Source organism: Crotalus tigris, unplaced genomic scaffold, assembly GCF_016545835.1.
Source record: "Crotalus tigris isolate CLP2741 ecotype Arizona unplaced genomic scaffold, ASM1654583v1 scf7180000020608.1315917, whole genome shotgun sequence".
Classification (NCBI taxonomy): Eukaryota; Metazoa; Chordata; class Lepidosauria; order Squamata; family Viperidae; genus Crotalus; species Crotalus tigris.
In genome coordinates, this window is record NW_024098104.1 from 816,523 (window position 1) to 834,851 (window position 18,329).

Genomic DNA, 18,329 nt, shown 5'->3' on the forward strand with positions numbered 1-18,329 from the left:
GCTGGTCATCCTCTCAAACCCTCTGTTGCGATCCACAATGAAGTCTCCTTACCTGAAAAATAGCTATCCAAGCATAGCCAATATTATCAAAATTAATAGCTCCATTGTGCGGGTTTAAGTCCCCCGTCCTGCAAGCATTGTAATATTGGTTCCAGTTTATGCAGGCGTTGCGACTGCCCAAGTCTAGTGAGTCCAAATGCGGATTGTAAGCGTCCGCGGTTAAAGTACAGTCCATCTTGTACTCCTTCCGGTTTGGGATGCTGGAGCACTTCTGCATGCCGTTATCCCTGAGGGAGGAACAGATGAACGGGTTCTCCTCCCCCTCTTCCGGCCTGTAGTATTTATGCAGGAAAGTCAGGTTGTGTGTCCTTGAGAAAAAGGAGGAGAAGGGAGGAAAGAAAATAAAGCAAGAGATGGTTAAGACACAGATAAGATTTCAGTGGCTAAAACATGGATCCCTGCCGGATATAAATATGAAATTAAAGTTCAGCCAAGTGGGAAAAATGAAAAAATGTGTGTGGAGGGGAAAGGAGGAGAAACCAGAGCACAGCCAATGCTTATCTGAACCAGGTACAAATCAGTAATGATAATAATAAAAAAAAGTCTGCAAATGGCAGCTTGAATTGGAACAGCTTCCCTCCTGTGATGATACCTTTAACTCCATTGAACAACCACACCTGTCTATCCCAGTTTCCCGGAACGACTCGATAGGTGGACCAAAATGCCAAATCCAGTCTAAACATCTGGCAACTATGCAACCAAGCATGAAAATGGAAAATAGAAAGGGCTGATTGCAAAAGACCAGGTTTTTGTTTAATAAGCCTCCCTTTCTTTGGGGTTGAAGGGCTCACTTAAATCAGAGTAAGAAGATTTCTCACAATGGGACACACTTGGAATACCTATATATATATATATATATATATATATATATATATATATATATATATATATATATATATATATATATATATGCATGACTTTGCTCTTTTTCCAGACTACTCACTACAAATATATGCATTGAGGATTCTTTGGTGGCCCAGTTCTCTATAAGCCATTGCAGTATTACTTGAGTTGGAAAGCTGAGCACTGTAGCTTTTAAGAGAAAACAAGAAAATAGGTTTTCAGCCTGGCTGAATTCATGGAAGCCGCCCTCTTTAATCTTGTAGAAAGAATAGACAAGGTAGAGAAGTTTATTGTGGGGTCCTTGATGCTCTCTGGGGTTGGTGGTTTTCTTGCAGACATTTCATGACCCAACTCTCCACAAACCCTACTCCCTTCTAGCATCGTTGATGTTACCTAGCTGGGTCATGAAACATCTGCAATGAAACAGCCAAGCTCAGAGAGCACCAAGGACCCCAGTCCTCCTCCTCCACCACCACCTCCTCCTCCTCCTCCCACTCTCTTCTAGCACAGGGCAATGATTAGCCTACGGAATTCACAGTCACAAGAAAGGACAGCCCAAGTGTGAGAGGCTGCCCAAGTGCTGAAATCAAGAGTTTGGCCAACCCAATCTCCATGAGACCTGGACCTTTCCTTCTGGCCTTTTCATCGTCATGTTCAACTCTCTTGGATATCCTTGAACCCTCCTGTAAGTTCTTCTTTTCTGAGCTGTATATTTTTAATAAAATCTTTCCCTTGGCACATCTATTAAGGAAAGGACACCCACCCCCCAAAGCCACTTCCAGCTCTTTGGGTTGCCAAAAGAGCAGGGAAAGAGAAATTAACCGGTGCTGAAGGCTTATCTCAAATCTTTTTTTAATTGCGCTAGAATTGGGTTGGCTGCAAGGCAGAGATAGTGGCAGGTTTTAATTGCTAAGGAGTGGGTGACTTGTTTTCTAACCTTTCCTTTGTTTTGACCAGACCTGGCTTTTAAACTTCAGAAATGTGCACAATTTTTGGGCCACTGGCTGCCCAGTCCTGTGGGGAGGGACCCCTTTTCCTTTGTAGACCCCTCCGATTATTGCGTTTTCTTTCCAAAGGTCATTCCTCTTCTGTTTTGTGGTGCAATATCTGAAAAGATTTATTGATTCCTGGGGCCCTCTCATAAATCTCCCCCACCTCCCAGGCCCCTTCTAACCCTATTAGTCTACGTTCTGCCTCAGGCTTCAGGGGCAAAACCTACATTAGGGATTTGATGCAGTGCTGAAGGATGCAATAAAATCAGAGTAAACCAGGGTAAAATCAACAGAAATCACTCCAAATCCAGAACTGCTTAGGATCCTGGTTTCCAGGTCTGGCTCAAGGCAATTGGAGTAATTTGTATCCCCATTTCTAGCCTTCAGACACAGTTGATGCTTGTAATAACAGAATAACAGACTTGGTCATCTAGTCCGATTCCCTCTCAAGCAGGAGACCCTAAACCTTTTCAGACCAATGACTATCCAATCTCTTCTGAAAAAAATTCAGTGATGGAGCACCCACAACATCTGGATGCAATAAATAATACTAACATTGATGGCAAAGTTGGATAGATTGCCTACTTCCATAGATTTAAGGTAGTTTAACCCCCTCTTTTGGGGGGTGGGTGTACATGTGCACATGTATATATATATGTTTGTGCATTGCCTTCCACATTCTTTCCCTGCTACCTCTTTTAGTTGTTTAACTAACTCGAGATGGGTGGCATATAAATGTAATAAATAAATAAAATGGCAAGAGGGATAAAGTTAAAGAAGTCCCACTATTTGGCTGCTTCAACTGATTCCCTGAACCCTCAACAGCTCTGATCCCAGATCCAACAGCAGGAACTCTAGTTCTGATCAACAGTAGTTGGCAACTTGAATGGTGTTTGTCCTAACAGTGAGAACAATGGAATAGCTTTGCCTTCAGAAGTTGTGGGTGCTTCATCACTGGAGGTTGTTAGGAAGAGACTGGACAGCCATTTATCTGAAATGATGTAGGGTCTTCTGCTTGGATTGGACTAGAAGACCTCCAAGGTCCCTTCCAGCTCTATTCTGATTAATTGAAGTGAATCTGCATCACTCTCAGGAGTAATTAACAGTGCTGGAAAATGTCATTCGCACTACAGGTCAACAGACAAGGATGTTGGACTCAAAATGGCTCTTATCTTTTCTGGGGGCATCTGTGATGCTGACGTTCTTGGAGAAGAGCAAGGTGCTGCAGCAAGCAGAGGTTTTTGAGGTGTCCCTCACCCCTGCCACCATCTCCATGGCAAGATGAATCGCGTTCTAAGCAGCCCCAACTTATTTTAAAACCACAGGCAGAAAATCCCGGGAGCATGCTCTCTCCTCCTCCTCCTCCTCCTTATCAGCAAAAAGCCAACACTACATTAAAGTAGCTATTTGCAGTTGCTTGGTGACCGGCAGAATCAGCTGCCTGCGTCTAGCAACTGTAGGGCTGGTGCAAGAAGAGGGAGGGAGAAGGATGACTTTGGAAAACTTACCTTTGAATGTGGGAATCTAGGAAACACCTGTTCCTCAGCAGCCCAGCCCAGAGCTGGACACCCACGATGCCGAAGATGAAAAAGACAAAAAAACACAAGAGGAGAACGTTGCCTAACATAGGCAGAGTGTCTAGGAGCAGGGTGACAAGAATGCGCATACCTGTGGAGACAGCAGAAAGGGGGTGTCAGAAGGAGGGGCGGCTTTGGCCAAATTGGGACACAGATCCAGCCAGATGAGGCTGCTTCTTCCAGGCAGAACATCTGTAAGAGGCCTTCAGGCAGAGGTCGGTTGGTCTTTGTTCATTCTGGGGGCTGGCTGGGATCTTGGCTAGAGAATACAGACTAGGAATGGAGGGCTAAGGAGAAAACCTCCTTCAGGTCCAGTTAGTGACTCCATGTCCAGATTGCTCTCCTGGCAAGACATGGAAGTGGGTTGTCTTCTTCTGGTTTTTAATCTCTCCACTATAGCTTCCAACTGTGGACATTTTTGATGGACCCCTATCCAAGGAACCCAACTTAGCTTTCTAGCTTTCAGTTAAGGTCAGCGAGTTTTCTTGATCCACTTGCTGGACTCATATTCAGTGTCTGGTAACTTCACAGACCCTTCCCCTGCAGTTTTCTCTACTGATGTGCCACTGACATCTAGGTCTAGCCCACACCCTTTGAATTCCCAGACGGTTTCCTTATCAAATACATAAAATGTTGATGGCCAGCCCATAGCATGGATTCAATAACCCATAGATACGTCTTTAAATTAGTCCGTGCCTGACATCGCCATGCAGTGAGAAATCTTAAGGGTCCATTCTATGAGATACGGAGTGCAACAAAACATATTAAGGCAGCGTTTCTCAACCTTGAGAGCGTGAAGATGTGTGGACTTCATCTCCCAGAATTCCCCAGCCAGCCGGGGAATTCTGTGAGTTGAAGTCCACACATCTTCACGCTCTCAAGGTTGAGAAATGCTGCATTAAGCTATTATCAAAAAGAAAACATATTAAAACTTAAACCAGTGGCCATCAGGAGTGGAACAGCTCAATCCTGAGATCAAATGACCTCAATGCGCACCTGAACTGAAATAATTATTAATCAATACTGTCAGCTTCCCAGCAGATAATGGACTGAGGAGAACCACGGAGACTCTCTCTAGTTCAGTTATTAGTGGAATCGTTCAGCGGCATCTTCCACCCTGTCTTTGGTTAGGGATGGGGGATGGGCAAAGTGTAGACCATCTTCAGCCAGCATAAGACACATACAATTGGTGGGAAGAAGGCAAGGTACCTGCTGCCACAGGCAGAATCCAATTTATATGAAAAAAAGGCTTCAGGAAACTCAGCAAATGTTAAGGCTTTGCTGTGAATTGGGGGATCAAAAAGGATTATGCGGATAACCGATGCTATCTAAGATTCATTATATCCCCACAGTCCGACTGCTGTCGATCTGCTCTGTGGCTGGCTGATCCTTGCAGAGGAGCTAAGTCTCCCATCAAAGGGGATCTGGAAATAACTTCTTACCTGAAAGGAAACTGTTGGGCTGGATTGAACCCTGGATCTTCCTAACCAACTTAGCCCTAAGCTGCATCCTCGAAGACATCTGGAAGGAAGAGACTGCTCTGATATGGAATATTAAGCTGAGCTTCAGGCCTCTACTAAATAATGACGCATACTAAGAATTTACGTAAATATAAGGCCGATAACACTGATGCTAATGTGGATATTAGTACTAATGTTCTCTTCGATTATTAGGATAAGTTTTGCTCTCCCTTTTGCTAACTCAGAGGAAAACGGAACAAAACGAATTATCTGGGCCTTGCAAATAAATGCCCTTAACAAACTCAATTTAAGATGGCAAGGAGGTTGGCTGCTTTTACTGCCCCAGAATAAGATAGTTGCATGCCCCAACTCCAGGACCCATACTGCAAACCCACATTTTATTCCAGTAATCAAAAGTCGCCCACACTCCTTGAACACAATTGTCTCCCAGTAGGGACAGGAGCACAATAAAAGGACTTCTCAAGCCATCTGGTTAGAGTTGGGCATCTTCCACCTTGGGACCCATAGATGGACTCTCTGAATGATCTCAGAGTGGGAGAAAGAGATGGAACAAAGACTACTGAGTCACAGGAAGCAATTTTTAGATTGGAAGAAGGAGCAATGCCGTTCAAACGTATTTCAGCTTTATAGCTGCAATAATCAATATCTGAAAATGTACTGAGATTCAGAAGTTTCTAAAGGTTCCTCAGAAGCTGCTCCAAGATCCCCCCAGGACTCAGACGTTGCATCCTCCTCAAGGTGACCTTCTAGGTTTGGGAAGAGGCGTTTGTGATCCACCTTCGGTGAGGTGGCTTGTTCCTGACTTCTAAATCGCTCCAGCCCAAAATCTACCCTGCCTAAAAAAGAATCTCTGAGCCGCCAGCCGAGGGCCAACAGCCGGGGACTAAAGAAGGGTGCCTTTCCCAAAAGAGGTCCCCCCCCCCCAAAGTGAGCTGTGAGAGACCTCTCCCTGCCTTTGGGTGACACCATTGGAAGCACAGGTGATCCTCCTGACCATAACTGGAAACAAAATTTCCATTGCTAATGAGTTGCACCCAATTTTAAGACATTTTCTACTAAGTAAATCACTCTGGTTGTTAAGTGAATCACATAGTCATTAAGCAAAGCCAGCATCACCAATTGACTTTGCTTGTTGGAAGCAGGCTGGGAAGGTAACCAATGGCAATCAGGCAACCCCGGGGTGTAAACTGCTGCCCATTGCAAGGGCCTGAATTTAGATCACCCTCCCTCGCCAGGCCCGAGTTGAGGAACCTCTGCAAGCAGCTCAGAAGCCCCAAGAAGTGCAGGAGGCAGACATTCTCCCACAACCTCTCAAGGCCAGGATTTCTCCCTCCCTCTCCCTCTCCTTCCTGCTTCTTAGCTTCTCAGCTTCTCATCAGTAGTTCAGTTCCAACAGCCTCTCTTCCACCCGGGAGAATTTTATCTAAATGTTCTTTTCCTTTGCAAGAAATGCCAGACTCCCAGCGGCCTTCATCAAGAGGACTTAGAACTGGCAGGAAGGGGGTGCAGGAAAACTGCCTGGACTGGCACGTCTCACCTCGCCAAGGCAGCCGGGAGAGATGGCGATCCCCAAGAACCAGACTTTTCAAACAATGCAAGAGAACACTGACGCTGCTTTCCTGGCAAGTATCTAGCCTGTTTTTCTTCTGTTACATCAGCTCTCCGGGAAATAGGATTTCTGATGAAAAGCAATCAAGGAGCTGGTGTATTAGCATATCAGCTAAGAATCACTCAAAGCCAAGTGGGCACAACCAGGAAATGAATTTGACGGGTTGGCTTAGCTTCCAAATTGGATTGAAGGGAAAAACAGCTGGAAGGGGCTTAACGCTCACTTGAACCTCTCCAAGCAGACAAACTGGGATTGGTTTGGCCTCGGAGCTGCAGGGCTGCTGAACGCATCTTTGCAGAGCCGGAAAGAGAGGTGGCAATCTTCTTGGGAAATAAGGAAGGGGGACCCCTTTAGGGAGATCCTGAATGACTTTGTAAGCAGGCATTCCACATGAAAGCAAATTGAGGACTGAAGAGCCGTTTGAGCAGAAGCCAGTGGGTTACAGATAATGCAGAACGAGAGATCTAGAGATCTAGAAAACTTAGAGAGCACCTTCCAATATCTGAGGGGCTGCCCCAAAGAAGAGGGAGTCAAGCTATTCTCCAAAGCGCCTGAAGGCAGGACAAGAAGCAAGGGATGGAAACTAATCAAGAAGAGAAGCAACCTAGAACTAAGGAGAAACTTCCTGACAGTGAGAACAATTAACCAGTAGGACAGCTTGTCTCCAGAAGTTGTGGGTGCTCCAACACTGGAGGTTTTAAAGACGAGATTGGACAGCCATTTGTCTGAAATGGTATAGGGTTTCCTGCCAGAGCAGGGGGTTGGACTAGAAGACCTCTAAGGTCCCTTTCAACTCTGTTATGCTGGAGCTCTCCTGCATCTTCAGGGAGGGACCAGGAGAACCATGATCATCGGAGAGGGGGAGGACTAAAAGTCTTCTCCACCAGCTGCTTCTCTCCATTACTCAGGAGCCAACTTCTAGCAATGGCAAATTGGGGTTTTCCTGGCCTTTTCTGCTGAGCAGCCCCCCCCTCAGTAGCCTCCTTTGCCCTGCAGTCAGCCAGTGTAGTCCATCAGGGGCCAGGTGTGGTCCTCCTCCGTTCCTGCTGTCCAGTAGTGTGGGTTTTAGTGCAGGGATGCAGCAGTCATTGACTTGGCAAGTCAATCAATTTCGTCTTTGGAATGGGGGCCGCCTAGCTTAGTCTGGAAATGCCTTGGGCAGCCCAGGGTTTGCCCTTCCTGGGGGTTGGGAGATGTCAGGGATGCCAGCTGCCGAGCAGCCCAGCTGGGGAGAGTCAGAATGGATGGCCCCTCCAGGCCAAGTAGGCTGCATTCATCTTGTCTCTTTGACATTAATAGTTTTATTAGCTTTTCCAGAGTAATCCATAAAGACAGAAACAAACATGAAGATGGAAATAAAATCACTGGTCTTCAAGGTCAATGAATGAGACAGGAAGGAAGGAAGGAAGGAAGGAAGGAAGGAAGGAAGGAAGGAAGGAAGGAAGGAAGGAAGGAAGGAAGGAAGGAAGGAAGGAAGGAAGGAAAGCAACGGAGATGGCCAAGGATTATGCAGTCTATAGCCCCAAACATCTGGGAGATACCAGGTAACTATAAAGGGTGAAGAGCCTTTATATTAAATGTCCAGATTAGAGGCCCCCGAGTGAACCATGGGGCTAATGTGAAACTGCTCCTTCAGCTTTTCCACAGAGAGCACTTGAGTTGCCTTGAGGCTTTCTTTGGTGGTGGGGGCGGAGTGTGTGTTTATGAATGAAATGAAAGCCTTCAAATCAATATATTCTTTCTCCCAGACTGTTGGTTAACCCCCATATTGGAGCTAAGACAGGCCTTTTGGAGGCTCACTTGGTCAGGATTTCACGGGACTGTTGCAAAATGAAGCTCTGCCAGTCAGCCCACCTATGCCCAAGAAACGGGCTGCAGGATCCAACTCTCCCCATGCCCCCCCCCCAAGAAGTCCACCCACCAAAAAGGGCAAAAGAGCTTCGACTTACTTGGCACCCTGTTAATGGCTCGTAACGGCCTGAGAACCCGCACAGTCCGGATGGCTGAAAGGCTGACATTATGTCCATCCAGAGAATATTCCATCATGCTGGGAGAGAGAGAAAGAAGGAACGAAACACAGGAGGTGAGAAAGAGGAGAGGGTTGGCCCCTCTGTTTGAAAAGCACAGGCTGAGGCAGTCAAGCCTTAACCAGGTTCCTTATGCCTGCAATATTTTGTGTCAACCTTTGGAAATGTAAAAACAGGTTACTTCATTGGACAGATCTCGCTTTCTTTCAGAAAAAAATGTCTTAGGAACACCAAGAGGAAGCTGCAACCATCCCTCCCACTCCTGATCCCAGCACACACTGATCAGAGCACGTCAATCAAGCGAGGAGTGTTTTTCATACTACTGATGGTGTTACTTAGTTGAGCAATGAAATGTCTGCAAGAAAACAACCCAGGTCAGAGAACATCAAGGATTACACAGTCCCCACCCCCTCCTCCTCCTCTACAGACACCCCACTCCCTTCTAGCACTGATGATGTTACCTAGCTGGGTCGTGAAAGGTCTCAAAGAAAACAACCCAGATCAGGGACCACCCGGGACCCCATAAGAAGTGTTTTGTCTACTGACCCAGCAATGACAATGAAGAAGTCGAGGCGGTTCCAGGTGTCTCCTAGGTAACATTTGTGGCCAAAGATCCCCAGGGCGACCATCTTGATAACCATCTCCACAGCAAAGAAGGCGAAGATGAAGTGATCAAATGCCTGGATTTAAAACAGGGAGGCCACACAGGAGAGAGAATGAGGATCGTTAGTTCCACCTGAGGCTGACCTGGTCCGGATGCTGCACTTTGACTGAACTGTCTGCCTGGCCTAATCCTGAGCCTCCATTTTGCCCTTTTACCTTGAAGAACTCTTCCCAGGGCATGTCCTACCTGTAGACTTCTCAAGTCTCAGGAGAAATTGGCATTAGTGGCTGAAGACCAACCCATAAGCTTCAAGAGGTCCAAGTCCACACGAACAAAGTGATGGGTCTCTCTTACCTCCAAGATTGTGCACCTTTCTGTCTGGCACTTGATGTCCTGACATGGCTGGAACATCCCGAGGGTGACGCAGTTCAAGAGGATGACCAGCATGCTGACGTGCTCGAACCAAGTGGGAAGGCAGAGTTAAGGAGAACCTGAGACGGTGCTGCTTCTGGGAGACACAACCGACCTCCTGGGCCTTAGAAACCCCCCTGGCAATCAAGACCCTGGAATCTGAATGATTTATTTAGAAAGCTGCCATGTCTCTTTTGATATCTTCAGCCAACTTACAAGGATAAGTATAAACACATCCATAAAAAAACAGCTTGGAAAGTATACTAGAGATAAAACTAAGACTTCTTTTCTTTTCCTGCCCAGACATTGAGGGGAAAAGAACAGACATGCAATTTATATTGATGAATAATGTCTGTAGTCCAAGAACTGAGAAATAAAATAAAGGGATAGAAAAGGATAATGGAGAGATTTTATATCATTTAGAATATTTTTTTTCCTCTCTAGGTTGGCTTCAGTTTAGAAAATACACACTCAGCAATAAAAGCATAAACAGGAGCATTAAAGAAACCAAAATGATCACAAGAGAAAGCATGAAAATAGTCGTTAAAAAAATCAGTGCTAGAAAACAAAGCCCAGCCATCTAAAGCACGTTCAGAAGCGACCTCTGGCCGCAGCTGTCCTGCCACTTCTGAATCTGTTGCACTTCAACACGTTTGCTGGTTGGGTATGATGGGAGTTGCCGCACCAGACATCCAGAGAGTATCAGGCTTAGGAAAACTAACTTAACCTTCATCACCAGCCCATCACAAGGGTGAGGTTGCCCACCTCCTTACAGAGGACAGGTGGGAAAACATTGCTTGCTTAACCCAGAGGTCCTTTTCCAAAAGACAACTGGACTTCCTTGTTTTTTTCCCCTTGAAGGCTTTTTGCTTCTCATCCAAGAGGCTTCTTCAGTTCTTCTTGGATGAGAAGCGAAATATTTTCAAGGAAAAAAACCAAGGAAGTCCTGTTACCTTTGGGACAACCATGACCTGGATGACCCAGAACCTCCACAGTCGTTGCATGCTTAAGTTCTCAAAACACCTGTAGAGGTCAACGGGTTTCTTCCAAAATGATGCAGTTGCAAAAATGACAGCACGCAAGACAAATAGGGTTGAGGGGCTTGGGGCAACATCCCCAAGACCACATTTGGAGTAGCGCAACCAGCTTTGGTCACCACCATGTAGAAAAGATGCTGAGACTCTGGAAAGAGTACAGAGAAGAGCAAGAAAGATGATTATTCTGTATCTAAGAGAACTTGGGGTGGAGGCAGTTTCTGAAAGGATTGAGATGCACCTGCAGGAAGGAAGGTTGGGATGCAGCTGGAGGGAAGATTTTCCAAAGGGACTTAAAGGGAAGGAGGGGGTGGGATGTAAGTGCCCCCACCTCAATTCACACTGGTTCATTTGCAAATGGAGGAAGGGGAAGGGTTTGCACTGGAAGTTGAAGCCCTTTTGTGAACACTCCACTTTCCCATTATTCAAATCACCCAACTACAAAAAAGCGGGCTATTTGCTAAGTGCTGGAAACTGCAGGGAAGAAAATGAGGAAAAATGACATAAAGCGGAATTCCCATCAGGCAAGCTGCATTTAATTATGCAACAGTGCTGGTTAAGGAACCCTTTAAAAAAAAGAAAAAGCAGAAATTGGATGAATTAAAAGTCATTTTAGTAGCGAGGGACATACACACATACATGCCCGGCAAAAATGAAACAAAAATGAAAAGCAGCTCCCGGAGTGTGTTTGGATAAAAGCTGCAATGTTTTGAGCATGGCCTCCGGGGGGGGAAAATGTTTTTTCAAGGGGAGAAATCTTGCAAAAACACACCCTTTTGCCCTTTCAAAGCCGACTTTTTGAGGAGCTTCTTTGTCTTTCACTTAAATCCCAATCTTCTCCACATCAGGGGAGCCATAATAAGAATCAAAAGCACCAACAAATCTGAGGCATGAAAAGAAGCAAGCAGGCTGAATATAGAGATTTTTTTTCAGCTCTAAATCTGCTCAGGTAAAGAAATACGTTTTAGCTTGATGTCAAAATGAAAGTAACACCAGCCTCTGTGGCAGATGTGTTTTTCTGAAGGACTCTACATGGGGGGGGGAATATGTTTCTGTCACAAAAAGACAACCCCATCCTCCCCAAAAAGAACCTGCTTTGAAGATCTGAAGCAGATCCACGTGTACCCTTTGCTCACCCTGGATCAAGAGAGGCCAACATCTACACTTCAGTAGGAAGTGAGCATGTCCCAAAGGTGTTTGCTTAAGAAGCAACTGGACTTTATTTTTCCTTGAAGACTTTCGCTTCTCATCCAAGAAGCTTCTTCCATTCTGACCGAATGATGGAGAACTCCACTAGAACTGAAGAACTAAGGAAGCTTCTTGGACAAGAAGCAAAATGTCTTCAAGCAAAGCAGCATCATGAACAAGTGGTTGTCTAAGAGGACTTCCCATCCCCTCTTCTGCCTAGGGAGCCCCTCATTCACATAAATATCTCAATAGTGAATAGGCTGTACATGGTTGACTCCTTTGCACCTTGACTCACTTTCCAACTGAATGTGCAACAAAACATGATCTCAAGAAGCGTTGGAGGCATAGCCCCTTCTCTCCCTGTCTCTCCCCCACCCCCACCCCATCTGCCACCAAGCTGCAGAACTCAATCTTGAGAAAGGCAAAAGGGTTGGAGACCAAAGTTCACAGAACTGGGCAAAAAATATTTTCGCATCAGGAATAGTTTTAGCCTATAAAGTGGTCCTGCCCATCCATGTATGGTTTGGCTAGGCTTAGTGCATTTTGCAAACCTAGTTACTTATGGCTTAGTCAATAAAACATGATGAAGCAGATCATAGCTTAGCAGAAGGTATGAATCCAGTCCCTTCTGGAAAATAGCTGCTATGGGTATCATTGTTTCCCAGCTAAAGTATTTCTAATCTGGCAAGGGGAAATATTTTACATGGCAAACAAATGATAAATCTGTACTTTTGCTTGCTTACATGATAGAAATAAAGAGAAAGTGTGTTGCGATTGGAGAGGCTGGGAAGGTGAGCTTTTTTCTAACAAAAAAGGCCGATCTGATTTATAATCACATTATTGCTGCCTGCTAAAGGAAGAGTAAAATGGAGGAAGGATGCCAGCCCAGAAATCCTGCACTCTGCAAATGTTTATATACTGGAGGCTGGTAGCAGATAATCCTGCAGGAGAATTTGTGTCACATTTCTAACTGCATAAACAAGCCATCTTTTGTTCTCCAATAGACTCCGGCGGATTTACTGCTGTGCACACCCATCCGACATCTCTCTCACAGTGCCACCTACAACTGGCGTGCCACCAAGAGGTCACTCAGGAGTAATTAAATGGGGGGGGTGAGGGCAGAAAGGTGGCTTGTCAAGAATTATGCTTTATGTCTTGGTTTAGCTTAGCCCTGCAAGAGCTGGAGAAGCAGTGGAGCAAAGATTGACTCCCCAGTGCTACAGGCATTTCTTTCATTGCAAAAGGAGAAGGATCTCTGGCTTCAAAAAAAGATGCAGAAATGTTAAGTCTTGAATAGTTTGCTGTTTGCTCAACTGGGGACCTACTTGGTTCAGCATCTCCTTAACTGCATGACATGGGGGAGGGGAGGGGGCAGATCTTCTTCCTCAGCTCCCCAAAGTGGGCTTCTCATTTTCTGGATTTGCAAACGATGCTTAATGCAGTATGAAATGTGGCAATCTGCCACAAGGCCTTTAAACTGCAACTAGCTTTAAATTCCAAGTTACTGTTCGCAGCAACCTGATGGGACTGAGTTAACTTTGTGTACTGTTTTAATTCTGCAATTACCTTGGTGGGGCATGCAAATACGGGAAGGATACTGCAAGATCCTTCCCAGTCCATGGGAAATGTTTGGCTAATAGGACCTTTGAACATCAGTTTTGGTCTTCCAGCTCCAGTTTTGTCTGGACGCTTAGGGGTAGGGTTGCCCATTACTGGATCTGGCACAGCCCCTATCAGGAGACCTGCTCCAGACCTTCAGAATTCATTCAGGATTCTTTCTCTCCTCATCTTCCCCTTTTTGATTCTCCTCTGTTGTGGCGTCTCAGTTCCTCAGCACAAATGCAGAGTTTGGAAAGCATTATAGAGCCGGCAGCTCATTCAAACAGGCCTCGGATCCTTTCTTTGATCAGAGCAGGCAATCGTCCCCCCTCCAGGTAACAATGTTAAAGGAGTGCCAATCCGAGGGAATGTGGTCCTATTTCATAAAGCACCAACAGGTGCAAATGTGGGCTGATTCGTCCAGAAACCAAGGGATCCCTCAAGCGGGTTATAAGAAATTCAAGATAGACTTTGGCAAGGCTAGAATGCCGGAGATTTGGGGATAGGGCAGCTTAGAAGGACTAGGGGTGACATGATAGTAGTCTTCCAGTATTTGAGAGGCTGCCACAAAGAAGAGGGGGTCAACCTGTTCTCCAAAGCACCTGAGGGCAGGACAGGAAGCAATGGATGGAAACTAATCAAGGAGAGAAACAACCTGGAACTAAGGAGACATTTCCTGACAGTTAGAACAATTAATCAGTGGGATAACTTGCCTTCAAAAGTTGTGGGTGCTCCATCACTGGGTTTTTTTTAAGAAGAGACTGGATAGTCATTTGTATGAAATGGTAAAGGGGGTTGGACTAGAAGATCTCCAAGGTCCCTTTCAGCTCTATTCTGATTGTTAGCTTTTCAAAGGCACAGATGTTTCCTCCTTCCCTATCAGGCACTAATCAAAGTTAGTAACTTTATTGCTTATTACCTATATTACAAGAATCTCCTGAGACTGCTTGCCTTCCCCTGGGAACAAGCAGATAAGGCTTCATGGGTCTTGGGGGAGGTCAACCTTATGCCTCTCCTGGCTGTGCAAGGACTCCAAGCTAGGCCCCCGCTTGACTCCTCCCTCCCTCCAGCCTGGCTGGCTGGCAGTTTCTTAACATCCCCTGCATTGCTCCCCCCACCTCTTCCCCCCTCTTTACTGCCCAAGGAACCCGCTTGTTGCTATTTGAGGAGAGGAACATGACTCAGCACCTGTCGGAAGGAAAGGATCAGATGCCTCTGGAATGTAAGAAAGCTTGCAATTACCCAGATCGGTGCCATTTGTCACTGCCACAAAGTAGGTCAGAGTATGCAATCTGGAATCTGCTGCTGTGTCCCACATGGTTGACCATCCCTCTGTCCTTCTTTCTCTCTGTCCATGCACATGACCGTTCTTTTATGCAACCCAATCCCTTCCTCTTGGACGCACAGAACTTGCAGGAGCTGCTCCATCAAAGATCCAAGCCAGCTCTCAGGCTTGGGGGAGGGGCAATATCTGGCATGATTCGAACACTGTCTTGATAGGCAGGTCCCTTGGAACAAGGGGCAGCCTTTTCATGCCAAAATGGCACTTTGGGGATGGTGCAAATCAAGGGTGTGCACAGCCGTTCATGCCAATCAAAAGCTGGTGATCTGCCAACTTCCTAAAACTGTGTCCAGACACGCAACCCTTCAAGAGAAGAAATAAATCACCAGTCAGTCTTCTAGTCCAAACCCCTGCTCAGTCAGGAGACCCTGTGCCATTTCAGACAAGAGTCTGTCCAGTCTTTTCTTTAAAAACCTCCGGTGATGGAGCACCCACAACTTCTGGTGGCAAGTCGTCCCACTGGTTAATTGTTGTAACTGTCAGGAAATTTCTCCTTAGTTCCAGGTTGCTTCTCTCCTTCCATCCATTGTTTCTTGTCTTACTTTCTGGTGCGTTGGAGAATAAGTTTATCCCGATGCATGGCTGGGTCTGTTTCGCCTAAACCCCTTACTCAATCCATCCCTAATTGATTAACTTCCCCACTATTGATCATGTATGCATATTATGGGATGCAGGTCAATAGAAACTTCCAAATGTTTGAAGCCAAACTGTAACCGAACTAAATCCATTGCCCCAGGCTAAATCACTAAGGAAAGATCTGTCCCCCCCCCGTTCACTTGGGAATGTGGAAGGATCGTGAACACAATCCCACATGCACCATTTTGTATGTCCATATTGATTCATCTCTATGCCATTCCGCTCAGTCCTCTCTGCCCAGCCCTTTCGTTTTGAAAGAGAATCTCTCTCAGATCTTGCAGAAGCAGAGGTTAAAAAAGCGGCTTCCTATTTCTGAACTGTCACCCACCCACCTGCCTGCACTGAGCAGGCCCTTTTGGGATCACTAGACAGATGGGAGGAGGAGGAGGGGGGGGGCTGGAAGACTATTGATTGGAGAGGAATATCGTGCACATTTCAGCCAAGCAATGGCACAAAGAATTCCCCTAGGACATAGCTCAGAATATGCCGCCATGGAGGATGGGAAGAAGCAGGGAATGCTGGGAAGAGATCCTAACCTTGAAGAAGAATTCAAAGGAGACAAAAGAGAGGCCCATACTCGGAGGTGAAGTAGCTTAAAACAGCCCAGCCAACTACACAGCTTCTCTGTTTTCCATCCTTCAACACATGGCTCCCCTTCAGTTTCAACCCATCAGCTTTCAGGATAATAGTCCAGAGCCAAGGGAATCTAGCAATCAAGAAGCAGGACAGAGGAAGTAAAGGCAGCAAACTTGAGATTGCGTTTTGTGGGCTGGATAAATTAACTTGCAAGAAGCGGGAGCAGAGCATTTGGCTGTCCCTTGGAGAACCGAAGGCCAAGAGCAGGAAGACTAAGCTTATCTCCGGGCCCTTCTTTCAGCTGGTCAAAAGGTGACAGGGAAGAATTGAAAACCCAGCAGAATCTGAGAGATGTCAAGTTGGAAAACCAATGGGGCACTACCACAGCTCCGAGCAACAGACATATGCACAGGGACAAGGCATATCCCAGTAGAAAAATAATGATAAATAGACAGCAAGATAAAAAGAAATAGAAATATAGAAATAATAAATGGCATATATGCTCTAAATCCCTCCAAAGAATTCTGGGTCAAATTTCTTTGAAGGTTGAAGCAGAAGATAAATTAATCTGCCTGGCTACAGACAAGTCAGCCTTATTATTCCTTAGTATTGGAAGATCCAAGCCTGATATCAAATAAAGATCTCAATTGCTAAGGTGTCTTCATCAAGAGACACACAAAAGGTCTCCAGTGGCTGTGAAGGTTTCAGCACCCTGGACAGCAGCTGAGAAGCATGCCAGCCATTGGGTGAGAAAGCCACAATTTGGCACCATCATCCCAACTGAATGATCCCAACAGGAATTTGCCATCAGGAAGTTAGCCATATGATTGGCCATTGGTAAGATCCCCTTCCCATAATGCATTGCAATAAGAGTCCAACTCTGGATGAATAACCTATGGGGGACAGACCCCCCCCCCTCTGAATCTTCACCACTTCAACCAAGAGGGAGGCTCAGTAATAATTGGATGGTGGAACTGCAGGCCCTGATTCCATCTTTACTGCCTACTTGTACACTGGTTCCGTTCTTACATTTCTGTTAACCTGAGGAGGAGAAATGCCTGGTGGATTGTCTCCCTGTGCTGGATCAGGTTCTTGGCTTCATACAACCTACGAGAAGGGTGTCTTCTGCAGTTTGACCACACAACATATATTTGGAAGTAGACTATTTTGGAAATTGGAGGCTCCATTTTAGGGATTGTACCTCTCATTTGATGGGCAATGAGGTGACCTTATTGTTGGACTAGCCCCTTTAAAAATCATCCGCTAATGACATCTGGGGCTACAGCTCCCTGCACCGTGTGTGGCCATACAGTCACCATCTGCTGAACAGATAATTCCAATGGCTTGGATTTCTACATCCACTATAGCTTGGTTTCTCCCAACCTTGGCACTTGAATATGTGTGGACATCATGGCTGACTGGTGGATTCTGGGAGTAAAGTCCACACATCTTCAAGTTGAGAAAGAGTTTTACCCTATTGTGATATCTGCCCAGATTTTGGCAGCAGGCATGGTAAATTTCATACTCCTTACTATCTTAGATTATAATACAAAGAAATACTTGGAACAGTCACTCCCAATCTTCGGTCTCTGGATGGCATGGACCTACAGCTCCCATAATTCCCAACCAGCAGATATGGGGGGATGTAGACCAGCAATAGGACCAGGATTGCCTGACTGTAGCCTTCTTGCATCCCATAATGCTGAAGGCTTAAAAACATTTTAGAGAGAGTCAGCCAGTTTGGCAATGGAAATTATAAAAAAAGATTGGCTGGATTGTTTCTATCAGGTCTGTCTTGGCTTGGCTGATGATGCTCGTTCTACCTCCTTAGATTGCTCTCACCGCTGAATGAAAAGCATCCATCTCCTATTTATAAGTGACAAGGAAATTGCTTCAGCACACCTTCCTAAACATTGCATTTTATAGCCTGCTTTAAATCATGCTCCCTCAGTTAGCCGAGGTCAAAACTTTAGGGCGCCGGTGACAAAAAAACACTTAACATTCATGGGAACATGATGGCACTATTTTAGAATGTCAGTAAGAGTGGTTGTGTCACCAGCAGGGACCTTTGGAAGAAGGGCGAGGTTATCGTTTGTGCTTAAAACAGTCTTGAGATTGGTTAGGTGATCGCATACCACTGTAGTGTGTAAACCAGGATTTATGGCTTAATGTCCTCTGGAAGCAGAGACAATCCCAGCCTATTCAGCAAAAGCTTAGCTTAGCAATGTGTTTCTCAGTCAATGAGAGGAAATTCCTGGGTCTTCAGCCCAGAGACAGTTTCTATTAAGAGAGTTTCTATTAAGAGAGTTTCTGTTCTATCGCCTCTGCTGCCCAGAGAGACCTACTGCCA

At 45.7% G+C, this 18,329-nt stretch overlaps 1 protein-coding gene across 3 annotated transcripts in view; it reads right to left on the reverse strand.

Annotated features, from left to right (window-relative positions):
- The window catches only part of CACNA1H (calcium voltage-gated channel subunit alpha1 H), a 125,448-nt gene that overhangs the window by 51,434 nt on the left and 55,685 nt on the right, over positions 1 to 18,329 (reverse strand). For all 3 annotated transcript variants that reach the window (XM_039367924.1, XM_039367925.1, XM_039367926.1), the window contains exons 3-7: positions 9,548 to 9,659; positions 9,136 to 9,269; positions 8,512 to 8,609; positions 3,404 to 3,563; positions 53 to 368 (exon numbers count right to left, since the gene is read on the reverse strand). In XM_039367924.1, the coding sequence (XP_039223858.1) occupies positions 53 to 368; positions 3,404 to 3,563; positions 8,512 to 8,609; positions 9,136 to 9,269; positions 9,548 to 9,659 (820 nt within the window). The remainder of the gene's footprint in view (positions 1 to 52; positions 369 to 3,403; positions 3,564 to 8,511; positions 8,610 to 9,135; positions 9,270 to 9,547; positions 9,660 to 18,329) is intronic.